This window comes from Protopterus annectens, chromosome 2.part2, assembly GCF_019279795.1.
Source record: "Protopterus annectens isolate FY-2018-M chromosome 2.part2, PAN1.0, whole genome shotgun sequence".
Classification (NCBI taxonomy): Eukaryota; Metazoa; Chordata; order Ceratodontiformes; family Protopteridae; genus Protopterus; species Protopterus annectens.
The window spans coordinates 114,751,900-114,766,242 of record NC_056730.1 but is presented as its reverse complement, the minus strand read 5'-3'; the positions used below and the strand labels follow the sequence as shown (position 1 = coordinate 114,766,242).

Here is a 14,343-nt window from a genome sequence, read left to right as displayed (position 1 = left end):
TGGCAGACACGCACACTCTCTCTCAGATATTCTCCTATGCACCCACAAACAAGGATCTACTGAGACAATCACACTCTTGGCACCACACAGACACACACACACACACACACACACACACACACACACACACACACACACACACACACACACACACATTCAGCTACATTTATGTCCGTACAGACATGTGCACACACATCCAAACACACTCACACTTTTTCAGCTACATTTATGTACCTAAAGACATGAGCACATACACATTCAGCTACATTCATGTCCCTACAGACATGAACACACACACACATACACATTCAGCTACATTCATGTCCCTACAGACATGAACACACACACACATACACATTCAGCTACATTCATGTCCCTACAGACATGAACACACACACACATACACATTCAGCTACATTCATGTCCCTACAGACATGAACACACACACACACAAACACACACACACACACACACACACACACACACACACACACACACACACACACACTCTGTCTTCCCTATACTTATCTCCCACAGTACAGTCACCTAGACACACACACACACACACACACACACACACACAGCTACATTTATGTCCCTACAGACATGTGCACACACGTCCAAACACACACACACACACACACACACACACACACACACACACACACACACACACACACACACACACACACACACACTCTTTCAGCTACATTTATGTATCTAAAGACATGAGCACACACACATACACATTCAGCTACATTCATGTCCCTACAGACATGAACACACACACACACACACACACACACACACACACACACACACATGTACAAATCAGCAGTACTTATGAGTATGTGCTGTGATCAGTCCCATAGGAATGAATGGATGTATGTTGTCAAAAAATGGCATACACTTTTTCCTTGCTACGGAAAAAATAACTCAGCAGAGTAAGAGCTAGTCCAGAGCTGCCACCATTTTTAGGGAGAACACATAGCTAACTAGTATTATCCACTAAGTGGGCTGCTGCCTTGGCGAGCAGCTTTTCCAGTGAGACCACACTATGTGCTATGGCTACCACTAGGGAAAATTCACAATGGGAGAATACGCTCTTAATTGGAAATTTATCTCAGTAAGCCTCTCTGAATCCTGCCCTCTGTCTTCATTTTCACCTTCTTCTTCTTCTTTCAGCCTTTCCCAGTTAGGGGTCGCCACGGCGGAACACCTGTCTGCTCATGATTGGCAGTGGAGTTTTACAGTGTTGAGTTGCCAGCCCAGCACCCAACCTTCCACAGAAAGCACACACACACATGCACTCATGCCTAGAGCCAATTTAGAGTGTCCAATCCACCTACAGCATGTCTTTGGGATGTGGGAGGAAACCGGAGCACCCGGAGGAAACCCACGTGACCACAGGGAGGACATGCTGACTCCACACAGAAGGCACCCCAGCCGAGGATCAAACCGGAGAACCCCTTGGTGTGAGGCGGCAATGCTAACCGCTGCACCACCGTGGCCACCCAGTCTTCATTTTCACCTACTTAGTTATTTTCATCCATTGTTATGCTGCTTCTGTTTCTATGAACAACAGAGAAGACAAGAGTTTTGAAACTGTTCACCAACTATTAGAATGCAGCCACCCAAATATAGCCCAACCACAAATCGTACAGCATATGCTTCTGGATAGCATGAACTCTTGAAATGACAGGCTTAAAGAAATAAATAAATGCATACATAAGCAAAACCATTTACCATCCAGACATACTGATAAAAAATAATTCAGCAAGCTATATAACCACAAAATCATGGTAGATATGCCATGACTCATTCAACAAAATAAATAAATTATTGGTAAAAGTGTGGATTGCACTATTGCTTTTGTCTATGATACCTTATTAATCATGTCTATCAAAATATTTACAAATCAAGCACTTAAAACACAATGTAATATTCAGCAACAACCAATGCTTTTGTCATCTTGTCGGTCTGCAGTGAATTTCTTATAATGTGGTACCTACCTCTCGATATCATGCATGTAGCTGACATTTGGAAGATATTGTCGAAAATGGAGTGGAAAATGTGCAGGTACATCGAATTCTTGGTAACAGACATTTGCTTCTCTTTCTGGAACAGCAGAGAACATAAATATGTGTGTAAATAAAAATACACCTTAGCAAATATAAACTGCAAAAAAATAATAATACATTCATTATAACAATGTGTCTCTTTCAGTAAAATAAAGTTAGATTTGTACTTATAACCTGCAACCAGTGTACCATGTCAGCACATCCACATTTAAGACCGACTCGCACAAGCAACACTATATACGGTATTGAGTCAATTGGATCCTAAATGCAGACTAACATAGCACAAACAGTCTGCAATTCACGTGCTTCAGTTTTACATGCAGTTTTTCTTAAAAGTGAAGCCAGCTTATATCAGCTTCATGACTTAATGTAGTTTGTACCACTGTGCCTCCATAAAAAAAAAAATAAAAAAAAACAAAAAAAAAACAAAAACAAATTCAACTACAAGTAAGGGAAAGAATAAAAACAAAAAGAAGGATCAGCTGACATCTTGTGATCTTGTGTCACTCTATAAAGCCGCATTGATTTTTGATTCACAACTATTTTTGAGTTATTTTTCTCTCTATGGTTGCCAGCCATCAACCTTCCCACTGGCCAGTTGTCCCATTTATAAAGTATAGATTATACTCTTTAGGGTGATAGCCAGTTATGAAATGCCATCATCCAAGCAGGAATTAAGTTTTCTTTTAATGACCTTTCCTTTGATACGCAGGGGCAGCCCTGATGAGTTACACATAATGCTGGGCCCCACACATGCACACTTATGTGAATATTCAGCTCCTGCTGTGGCAAATGCTTCCTGCTGAATGGTCTTGCTGCATCACTGCAACACAGTATCCATTTGGTGGTTGTAATGCAGTCAAGCGGGCTGCCTGTCTCATCCCAGAATGGTCAAGAGTTGGTGCCAGCAGATCAGCCCACATCCTCCACAGCCAGTCACAACAGCACTGGTATTGTTAATCAGTCACACATTATCAAAGTCACGTTCAGGGCTTTATCTGTCTACAGCGCAACGTCAACTTCCAGTGAGGAATGGAATTTCATCCTCAAAACCTCTACAGTTCACCTGGGATATGTAAACCACCTGGGCTAGTCACTGCCATTTTTTGGCTACTTCAGTGGGAAAGAAATCCAGAGAGCTGTAAACCATCCTAATAAATGGATATGTTAACTGGCACAGTAGTTACAATATTCACCAACCTAACAGCAACTGGCATCTCTGGATACATATCACAGATGCAGGTTTAGAGCCTCCCTACACACACACACACACACACACACACACACACACACACACACACAGACACAGACACAGACACACACACAGACACACACACACACACAGACACACACACACACACACACACACACACACACACACACACACACACACACACACACACACACACACACACACACACACACCTTGCAGTTGATTGGAGACATCACCAGACATGCATCTTCTTTTATGACATATTTATTCTTACAGCATATACATACTAGTTGATGTAAGAAGCTAGTAATCCTACAGGTTTTTGATACCCCAATGTAATCTCTACACTGTCATTTGCAGTTGATTCTACTGAAGAATGGTAATTGCTGGTTACCCCTCTGTTGGTGTGAGACTGTACTGGCAGAGTGCACAGTTCAACACCAGTGGACAGTCCCCAGTGCCAGTGAAGATATACAGAAATACTCAGGATGGGTGTCATCACACTGAGAGGAAATTGACCTTCAGTGTGCATCGACCACTTAGTGAACTGTTCTACAACTTGTAGAGAAAATAAACCAAATGCAAACCCAGCTCTGTGGCACAGAGGGATAATGTGCTGACTAAAACTCACATGACCCATATGGTCAAATAGTGTCTTGGGGGGTTGGAAGAGCCAGGCCAGAGGATGACAGTAAGCAGTATCCACCAGCTCTCCCTTCCTGAAAAGGAGGGGTAGGTGGGTTCTGGCAGCCAATGACTCATCCAAGTGGAGGTTTTCATATTACCAATGGCCACAGATTTGGGGTAATGTGGGCTTAGTAATCCCGACACAATGATGGTAGCCCTCAGTGGTGTGTGTTTGTGTATGTATGTGTGTATAAGGCTGTTGAGTCATAGGGTTCATAGGTAGTTATTAGGCATGCAGTCCAGGAGGCCAACAAGCAGCCTAGCCAAATATTCCAATTCTTTTATTGAGCAATTTGTTCAGAGTCACACAGAAGGTAAGTGGAAGCTGGGAATCAAACCCTGGACTGCAGGAAGCAACTCATTAACACCTCATAGCCTTAACTTTCTGCATTAATTGCCAGCTCCACAGGGGGGTTGAACCAGTAAAGCAGATGAAATTATCACTACACTACAGAACCTAGAACCCTCATCCCACAAGTCTCAAGCTCATTTAATCTAGACAGAGTGGGGCTCAGCCAGCACTGAGCAAAAGCTGAATGGGGGGGCACCACCTGGGGGAAGGGTGTAGGATACCCTGGGGTGATGCACTGCTCATATCAGCCACCCAGGGTTTAGTGTTAGGGACATACTAGAAACATTTCCGCAGCTTATGTCCTGAATAAAGTGGGATTCAAAGGGAGGCATTCTGTTGTGTTGTTCCTCAGACTGGGGACAATTAGGGTCCATCCTAAAACACAGACAAACCCAGTCCAGGAGGGCAAAGCTGGCCCTCAGTCATCTGGAATGAAAACTCCCTCCCCTGGCCTACAGCAGATGCATGGGCATAGGAAGGCACAAAAACTCCCTGATGGCTGCCCAGGATGATGATCCCTCTCTTGATATCAGTGCTGGCAGGGCCCCCTGCATAGAAAATGAATTGGAGGAACTGTGATGGTAGGCAAACATAGATGGTGAAAGCACACAGAAAACATAGGAAAAGAATGAATTATTTCTCTTCTCCTATTATTCCAAACAAGCTAACATGCAAAGGGGACAAACAAGACAAGTGCCATACCAGCAGTATTTTTCTACTTACAAAATTAGAATTAATGTAAAAACTTAAGAGTATAAAAACTAAAAATCAGTGCAGTATATTTTATAAAAAATTCCTTATTGACTCCTGTTTGTGATGGGGAACGTGTGACAGAGAAGAAATTAGGCTCCATCCTCACCAGAACAAGTAGCAATAAAATTCTGTTTTTACCACCAGCGGTTGTTGAAACAGGTTTCTACACTCTATCTCTACTGCTTGTCCTTTGTTCATAAGGTCTATATGCCTAGAAATTAGGTTTTTATGTTAAATTAACAGATGTCAGAAGGCAGGACGACAGCCATAAGATATGGCCTGTAATAGAGTAGTGACTGTCCCAGAAGTGTCACCCAGATAGCAGCATTAATTATCTGTATGATCTAATCTAATGGCAGAGATGATAAAAAATTAGTACAAAGTTGATGCTTTTTTTCTGGAATAATGAATAATTGCTTAATAAAACTAAGGAGACAAACAAATACTCACCACTCAATCAGATCTGCCTGATGAGATGACTGACGAGTTGCAGGACATGAAGAGCTGTCTTGTCATAACAGATTCTAAGACTGAACTGCTAGAACCCCGTTTGGTTGGCATGTAGAAGTTGACATAAAAATCTGATGTTTACTGGGATAGCAAAGGGAGAAGTTGAGGAGTGCTTAACTTTTACAAACAGGAGTTTGGCGTATGGACTGCCATTCCAATGGAAGACAGTCAGATTGAAAGAGTACATAAGGTACTTTTATGGGAACTCTTTTGAGTTACAATATCTTGGCTTGTGCTGATCAAGCTGGATTTGAATGCTGAGCTTCAAGGGAGAGAAACCTATCAGTATTGTGGTTTCCTGATAAAATAGTCAAAGTTCAAGAGCAATGAATTTTATGCGGTAATGACTTCTTTCTTTCTTGTCACTTACTTAAGAAGTTCTGCTTTTCTGATATCTCAGGGGATTTGCAAAGAATCTAAGTTTAGATTTAAATTGTATTATCCTTTGCATTTGAGGGTTACACTACCCAGTGGTATGGTCACTTGTTGTATCCCAGAAGATGCGCTTTAGAAGTTAAAGCAAGTGATGCAGGGAGCTACTCAGGATGCAGTAGAGGAGTCTATGCCCAGGACCCATTCAGCTCCCAGCCTATCCTGTGTGAAAGGGAGATCATCTAAGGTAATGAAGTTGTTTTTCTCTGCTTAGAAAAGGAACGTCTGAAAGAGAAGGAAGTCTTATTGATGGGCTAGAAGAGAACTTAAGACCAATGCCTGTCTGAATGAGTCCTGAAGATGGACTCCTCCACTGAATGGTCAGTAGCTTCCCCTCCCCTTCTCCTTCTCCTTGTTGGGTGTGCCAACCATGCCCAGGGAAGCTAAACAGAAGACCCGGAACTACCCTTGATGGCTGAATGATATCCCCTTCCAGTCAACTCTGATACATGTGATGGAGAAAAACAAACTGACTTGGGAGAGGGCTGAGAATCAAAAGGTAGCATGACAAAAATATTAAGAGAAAGGAGGCATGATACATTTTTAAATGCAACAATAATTTTGCAGTGGAGAAACCAGTGAACCAAACTACAGTATTTGTTGCAGTGTCTTTCTTTAAGGTACATTTTTCTACTGTTCTCTGTTTCACAACTTTTAATTGAAATCAAAGTGGTTAATAATAATTGGGGAGTTGTAGTCAGTTTTATAGACAGAAAGACAGATAAACAAGCAGGTAAATATCTGAAATGTTTTTCGTTTCTGCAGGATATAGCTCCAAACTAAGTGAGCTGAGACACTAATTTATCCGTTACATTTGGGCATGCATTTTAATTATTTTAAATAAATTATTTGTTTTCCTTTAGTTACTGTCTATGGCTTATAGTGTATCGGGTCTATATTACATCAATGAATTATTAAATGTTTGAATCTCTAAAGGTCGACCTTTAGAGATCGAACATTTAAATGTTCGAAGATGTAATAAACTAAAATTAAAAAAAAAGTAACAGGAAAGGGTTTTAGCAGGGGGGCAAGCCTTTAGTTTTTTTGGGGTTTTTTTTTGTCACTTTGTTTTTTTTTCTCTAATTTTTAAACATTTTCGAACATTTAAATGTTTGATCTGTACAGGTCGACCTTTACAGATTCGAACATTTAATCGTTCGTTGATGTAATACAGACCCTAGTTTATCAGTATATCCTTTAATGTATCTCACATTTATAAACTGAAGGGTTTTAGTGTGATAGTTTCTAGTTTGTTTCCTTGCTTAATGTAGTTGCTGCATTGCAACGAAGAGTAACTTCTATTTTAATTTGATTAGACATTTCACTAAAGCTGAGGCATTAAGCCAGTTTCATATCCTTTTATGTTTTCTATCTATGGCCCATTTCAGGCTTGAAAATGGTAACTTGGTTTATTTCACTTACCTAATGAATAATCAGCAAATAAGAGTACGTGCATTTTTGAATACCCATGCAATTTAGAACTACCTTCATGTATGAATACCACATCAAAATAGGTTATGATATGCCTGCGTGATATATTATGGTTAATGAAGCTTTTTTTTTTTCAGATTAAATGGGTCAAAAATCTGTTTTGTGATGCTTAAATGGTTGTCTTTTAGGTCTCTGACTGGGAGTTAAAAGGTTCATTTTTATTGAATACGTATAAATATATGTGTGTTTGTGCAAGTACATACGTGTGTGTGTGTGTGTGTGTGTGTGTGTGTGTGTGTGTGTGTGTGTGTGTATGTATATGTGTGTGTGTGTGTGTGTGTGTGTGTGTGTGTGTGTGTGTGTATGTATATGTGTGTGTGTGTGTGTGTATGTGTGTGTATTTTTTTTTTATTCATTGTGTTTTGCTGTAAACTGTTGTGAAGCTTTTATCTCTGGGCTTCTGCTGAAAATGGGCTTTGTTCCCAGTCGGAATTTCCCAGTAAACAAATATAAAAATAAATATATATATATATATATATATATATATATATATATATATATATATATATATATATGTGATATCTGCTTTGTTTTTTTTGTTGGATTTGGGTTTGTTTGATTTCCTCAGGAGGTGTGGATGTTTGCATTTTTAATTAAACATTGATTTTGAGTTTTTATTGTATTTTTAACTGAGATGCATATTATTTTAGTTTTTAAAATTGGTGGGGCTTGGGTATCATTCGATTGATGTTTTTTCTATTTATTTTCTAGCTTCTTTCAGTAGGGAAACAGGAATCATTTTGTTTTTTGGGTCAGGCCACTATACATTATAAAAGTGAATTTCTCCATTTTTCCGCATTGTGCAACTGTATACATTATAAAAGTGAATTTCTCCATTATTCCGCATTGTGCAACTGTATACTCAATATAAAAGGATGTGAGTATGGGGTGAAACTTCCCACAATGAGTGCTGGGAGGTTTTGCCTCACAGCAAAAATTGTTGTGTAGTGTTTTCTTCCTAAGGAACACTTTTTTCAATCTACAGAAATTATCAAAATATTTTGCATATTGTTTTGCACCATTTTTCACAGAAGAATCATTAAATATGTAAGTTTATGTTACCATAGCCTGCTCATCTAGCTGACTACAGCTGTTATAGGATTCTAACTTTCAGTTCATGCATAATTTTGCTTACATTATAAATCAAGGTTTGCAACATTCATACTATAGTGCATAAGCAGCGACAGCAGTTCTCTTAACACATTACACCTACAGAAATCCCAATCCCTCCGAGCTACACGCTCTAGGGACCTAAACCTTGTCACCACAATAAACAGGACTTGCTGGAGGGATAGATTCCTATCCCAGAGACTTCCCATACTCTGGAACAAGCTACCCATCAATGTCAAGCAAAGTTCCTCATTAACTCTCTTCAAGAAAAATCTTGATGAGTGGATAGGAAATAGGAAATACACCCCGGGGATCACTCTGCTCGACAGGGGCACAGGAAATTAACTTTCTTGGGTTGGCGTAAGCCAGGGAACTTTGTTGGCTAGGCTTACTTAGGCTTTTGGGCCGATAGCCTGGTACCTACCTATGAACCTATTAATCTGAAAAAAAGCAAACATGTATTAACACAGATTTTTCTAGCTCTTTTTACATACTTACAAACCCTATACTTAGAACAGGAAAAGTGTATTCAATATAGGTTAGGAACATTACATGAAAATTCCTATGAGTTCTAAACACACACCTAAAGGTGCTGCTGAACTGTTCATTAACTGCAGAAAACCTGAACCTGATCAAATATCATGCAAAATATGGCCTACTTGGTTTCATAGCCTATTCAATGTGGTCATGAATGTAATGAGGAAAATAAGAAAAGTGTTTTCAGTAAAGTGTATCCATTTAAAATACATTGCTATTGTTTAACCTATTTTCATTTTTCCTTGGTGAGGATCCACCATTTGCCATCAGTGCCATTTCATTCTCTCAAGGTGTGGCAGTTGGCTGGTTGAACCCCCATTAATTAAATTCGTGTGATGGGGATTTTTTAAATATTCTACTCAGCCCCCCCCCCCACTCTCTACCTCTATTTCTGCTTGACACTCTGGACATCAGGGTGGTAGGTTTATCCACATCTTTGTGCCACCCACATTCTCCCCTTTTACTAAAGTCCTTCAAGTTGCCATTACCAGTATTTACTGTGGACTGACATAGTGGTCCACACAAAGTGTGAGCTAGCGATGTGGTGCTTAGTTCCCTTTCACATCTTCAAGCCAACCCTTCAGTGATAGGACATTAACTGAACCACAACTGTGTTTGTTACAGATGGGAGTTACCTTTCAGCATCACTGGAAGACCAGAACTCTATAACTGTTAGCAACAATATCAACACACTTTTTAGACAACTTATAACCACCAAAACAGCCAAAATGCACAGATAAAGGCAGTACCCTGTCAAAATCATGCTTAAGTGTACACTTAGTTATTAACCTTTCATTAAATTAATTTATTTATTTACTGACATTTGTTGACCGGGAAAGTCCACTAGGTCAGGAACCCATTATCAGTGGAGGCCTGGGGAGAAAAGCTCCACAGTTTACAGTCAAATATAGACATTAAACAAAAAATTTAAATAACAAAAATAAAATATTATAAAAGTAAAATATTTATTAGTATATATCACAACTTATATGAACTTCGATAACAGTTGGTATTATAGTACAAAATCTGGAGTTGTTTCTTTATGGTATTGCATGAGAAAAAAAATCAATGCACTCACAATATGACTCTCCAGTACCATTATTTATTTTCTTATGTTGACTGGGAGGTTCTAGCAATTGACAATAAAGTTGCAGTACAGGCCCTGGTGAAAAAACCACTGTCATACACTTGAATAAGAACTATGAGCAAAACACATCAGTACGCTTATTTATTTAAATGGTTACACCCTAAATGTAGAGTGCAAACAGTGGTATCACAAATGGTATTCTGTGATAGGTATCTATAACCTGGTATGTAATGCGCTTCCTTTTACATCATAAATTTCTTCTTAGGGGGGCAGAATAAAGAAATCAGAGATAATGACAATAACCAGCAAATAAGATGAAATCAGAAAATAAATTGCATTGCGTGCAATGTTCACTTTCAAAACAGATTTTTCTAACTTTAACTCTAAATACATAATGACACCATGCCCCAGGATTCACACTCCTCTTTTCTTGATATACTGGAAAATATTACGGTTCAACCAAACACCCTAATAATGGGCGATTTCAACTACCCCACCATTAACTAGGAAAACTACTCGTACCAACTCCTTCACACAACGCTTTCTGGAATTCATAAATTCCAATGCCCTGGATCAACTTATCCACACCCCCACCAGGGGCAACAATATCCTAGGCCTAGTCATTACCAACATGTGTCACCAGTGTTCCACACCTGAAGTCAACTCCTCATTGGTCAGACCTGACCATAAGCTAATCACCCTAGATATCCGCATCCCGCCCCCACCCACCATTAAGGAAACCACAGTAAAAATTTCTCCAAAGCCAACTTCATGCTTCTTAAGAAAGAAGTGGAAGCGTCATGACACCCATCCACATGGACAATACAGTTACGACTGCTGAATCCTGCACAAATACACTCTATAAGCACTTACACGAGTGCATGGATCATGCTATCCCAAACAGAACCAAGATGCTATCCTCCAAAAAAAGGAAGCCAATCTGGTGGTCCCCTGCCATAAACAAACTCTACAACAGAAGGAAGAAACTGTTGCAAAAGCGAGTAAAATCCCATGAGTGGAGGAGCTCCCTGGTCAGCCTCAGTAAGAAGCTGAGATCCCTTATAAATCCTCCAAAGCTAGCTACGAAAACAAAATCGCTACTGATTCTAAGGGCAACCACAAAGCATTCTATTGCTATGCCAGGAATATCAATGGCAACATTCAGATCTGCTCTGAGTTACAGCACAACAGCATGAAAATTACAGAACCAACTGATATTGCCAACATCCTGGCAGATAGGTTCAGTGCTAACTTTACCCCCCCTCTCATCCCGTAAAGGGCTCATATCTATATAGGAAGAATGCAGAGTCCCTGTAATCACATCTATGCAGGTAAAAGCTGCACTCTCTAAAACCAAAAACACAGCATCCATGGGACCGGACAACATCCCAGGCTGCATTTTACATGAACTTCAGAACGAAGTGGCTCCCCACCTAAACACCATGTTCAATCATAGTCTCACATCAGGCTTTGTGCCTACTGAATGGTGCACAGCAACAATTATCCCACTCCACAAAGGGGGTGCCACCACTGATCCTGGGAACTATCCCCCTATTAGCCTTGGAGCCTCGTCTGAAAGGCCATGGAATGTATCATCATGGAACTCATAAACAAAGACATTGGTAACCTCCATACTCTGGACCCCATCCAGTTCAGATTTGTGAAAGGCAGATCATGTCTTCTAAACCTGATCGACTTCTTTGAGGCAGTCACCAAAGCCGTAGATGAGGGTAAGGTGATTCAGACAGCCTATCTTGACCTCGCCAAGGCTTTCAACATCATCCCCCATTCTGGAATTATAGCTAAACTCACTAAACTAGGTATAAATCCCTACATCACAAGATGGGTTGCCAACTGGCTCACTGACAGAACCCACACTGTAAAAGTTACATACTCCAAATTTGACTTCAAACCAGTGACAAGTGGAGTACCACAGGGTTCAGTCCTGGGACCTCTCCTGTTTGGTATCTACTTCTCTGAAGTACAGGCTAACACAGAAGGCCTCTGGCTAACGAAGTTCGCAGATGAGTGCAAACTAGGAGCCATAGTAGAGTCCCCAAATGATGTGGACATCCTACAGAAAGGCCTCACTGAAACAGATGCTTGGTGTCAGAGGCATGGCCTCAAGCTCAATGCCAAAAAGTGCATTGTCATCCCCTTTGGTAAAAACTCTGTACCCATGAACTACCACATAAATGGCAGTCTACTTAATGCCAAATGTGTGATAGGAGACCTTGGGACCCTGGTGGGCAGTAGTCTCTCCTTTGATAATCAAATCGCCACAGTAGTCAGGAAATCCTTCTATGTGGCACACCTTATCACAAAAGGGTTCTAATTCAGGAAAAAAAGAGGTCATTGTTCCCCTCTACTTGGCACTCATTAGACCCATTATAGAGTACAACGCCCCTTTTGGAATGTGCCTCACAAGACATCTGCAGCAGCTGGAAAGGCCATAGAAGTACCTCACAAAGAGTATTACTGGCCTCAAACAGATGCCCTACACTGACCGTCTCAAAAAACTCCAGCTTTACTCTGTAGCATATTGCCTACTCCAAGGAGATCTCTGCCTAACATATAAAGCTATGTTAAACCCAGAGCTGGAGGACATGCTACACCTAAAGAAATCCCAACCCCTCCGAGCTACATGCTCTAGGGACCTAAACCTTGTTACCACAATAAACAGGACATGCTGGTGGGATTGATTCCTGTCCCAGAGACTTCCTATACTCTGGAACAAGCTACCCATCTATGTCAAGCAAAGTTCCTCATTAGCACTCTTCAAGAAAAATCTTGATGAGTGGATGGGAAATAGGAAATACACCCTAGGGATCACTTCTGTGGCTCTGCTTGACAGGGGCACAGGAAATTAACTTTCTTGGGTGGCGTAAGCCAGGGAACCTTGTTGGCTAGGCTTACTTAGGCCCTTGGGCTGATAGCCTAGTACCTACCTATGAACCTAGGAATACAAATTCCATGTGAACCATAAAAATAAATAAGTAGTGGATGAGTAAAGGGACAGGTTATAGTTTTAGGTAAGGGTCTCAGTCACTTAGCAAATACACAATTATCTAAAAAATGCTACATATATATCGGAGTTAGATTATGATTTTACAAATAGCTGAAAAGGTAATATGAACCAACAAGGTTTTGGCCTTACTGGGAATTGGCGTAGGTATCCTCCTGAAATATATATACCTATACTCATAAAATAATTACATCATCCCTGGGGAAAAACAGAATCCATGGTGATGAATTTAAATTCCTCGTGTGTGTGTGTGTGTGTGTGTGTCTGTGTGTGTGTGTGTGTGTGTGTGTGTGTGTGTGTGTGTGTGTGTGCGCATTAAGAAGTGTACTATTCAGTGTTGCAACTAGAAAAATTCAGTGTGCTTTTCGCTGCCAAAAACATATAAGTTGGTTTGTTAGCAGGCAATTAATACTATCACTGGTAAGGAAATGAAACACATTAAAAAGTTTCAGTTAAGTTCTATGGATAAATAGAATCATATTTATCTGTTTATTAAATATCAGTTTCAGTTTATTATTTAATAAGCATTTCATATATGTGGCAACTACTATGATGGTATAAAAATTTTTGCAAAAGAATGTCTAAACAATATGTACAATACAAGGCTGAGTAGCACTTTACATAAATACTTGTTTTTTGAATAAGGCTGCATACACATTTACATTTGCTGGTAGTGAAATACTCTACTGTAGTAAAAAAGGGATACAGATTATTTATTTTATTTATTTATTTATTTGTAGTTGTTTTACCAGGATAGTCCATTGGGCCAATATGAACCCATTTTCAATGGAGTCCTGGGGAGAAAAGCTCCAGAAAGAAGGGTTACAATATGTGTTACAATGTTTACAATATTATGCAGTTTGAGCATCAAACAATATTAACAAATTATGCAGTGTGAGTGTGAGACAAAATTTACAAGTTATGCAATTTGAGCATCAAACTGGTGGTGAACATTACAGAAAATACATAAGTATACATTACATTATTTACAAGATTATGCAGTTAGAGAATACCATTCAGAAGATAGTTACAGACGGTTACAGATGATATAGACTAGAAAAAGGA

General features: G+C 39.9%; 1 protein-coding gene across 6 annotated transcripts in view; it reads right to left on the bottom strand.

The window, feature by feature from the left end:
- Nucleotides 1-14,343, bottom strand: part of SETD9 (SET domain containing 9) — a 437,944-nt gene that overhangs the window by 85,330 nt on the left and 338,271 nt on the right. For all 6 annotated transcript variants that reach the window (XM_044063793.1, XM_044063792.1, XM_044063791.1 and 3 more), the window contains exon 6: nucleotides 2,013-2,118. In XM_044063793.1, the coding sequence (XP_043919728.1) occupies nucleotides 2,013-2,118 (106 nt within the window). The remainder of the gene's footprint in view (nucleotides 1-2,012; nucleotides 2,119-14,343) is intronic.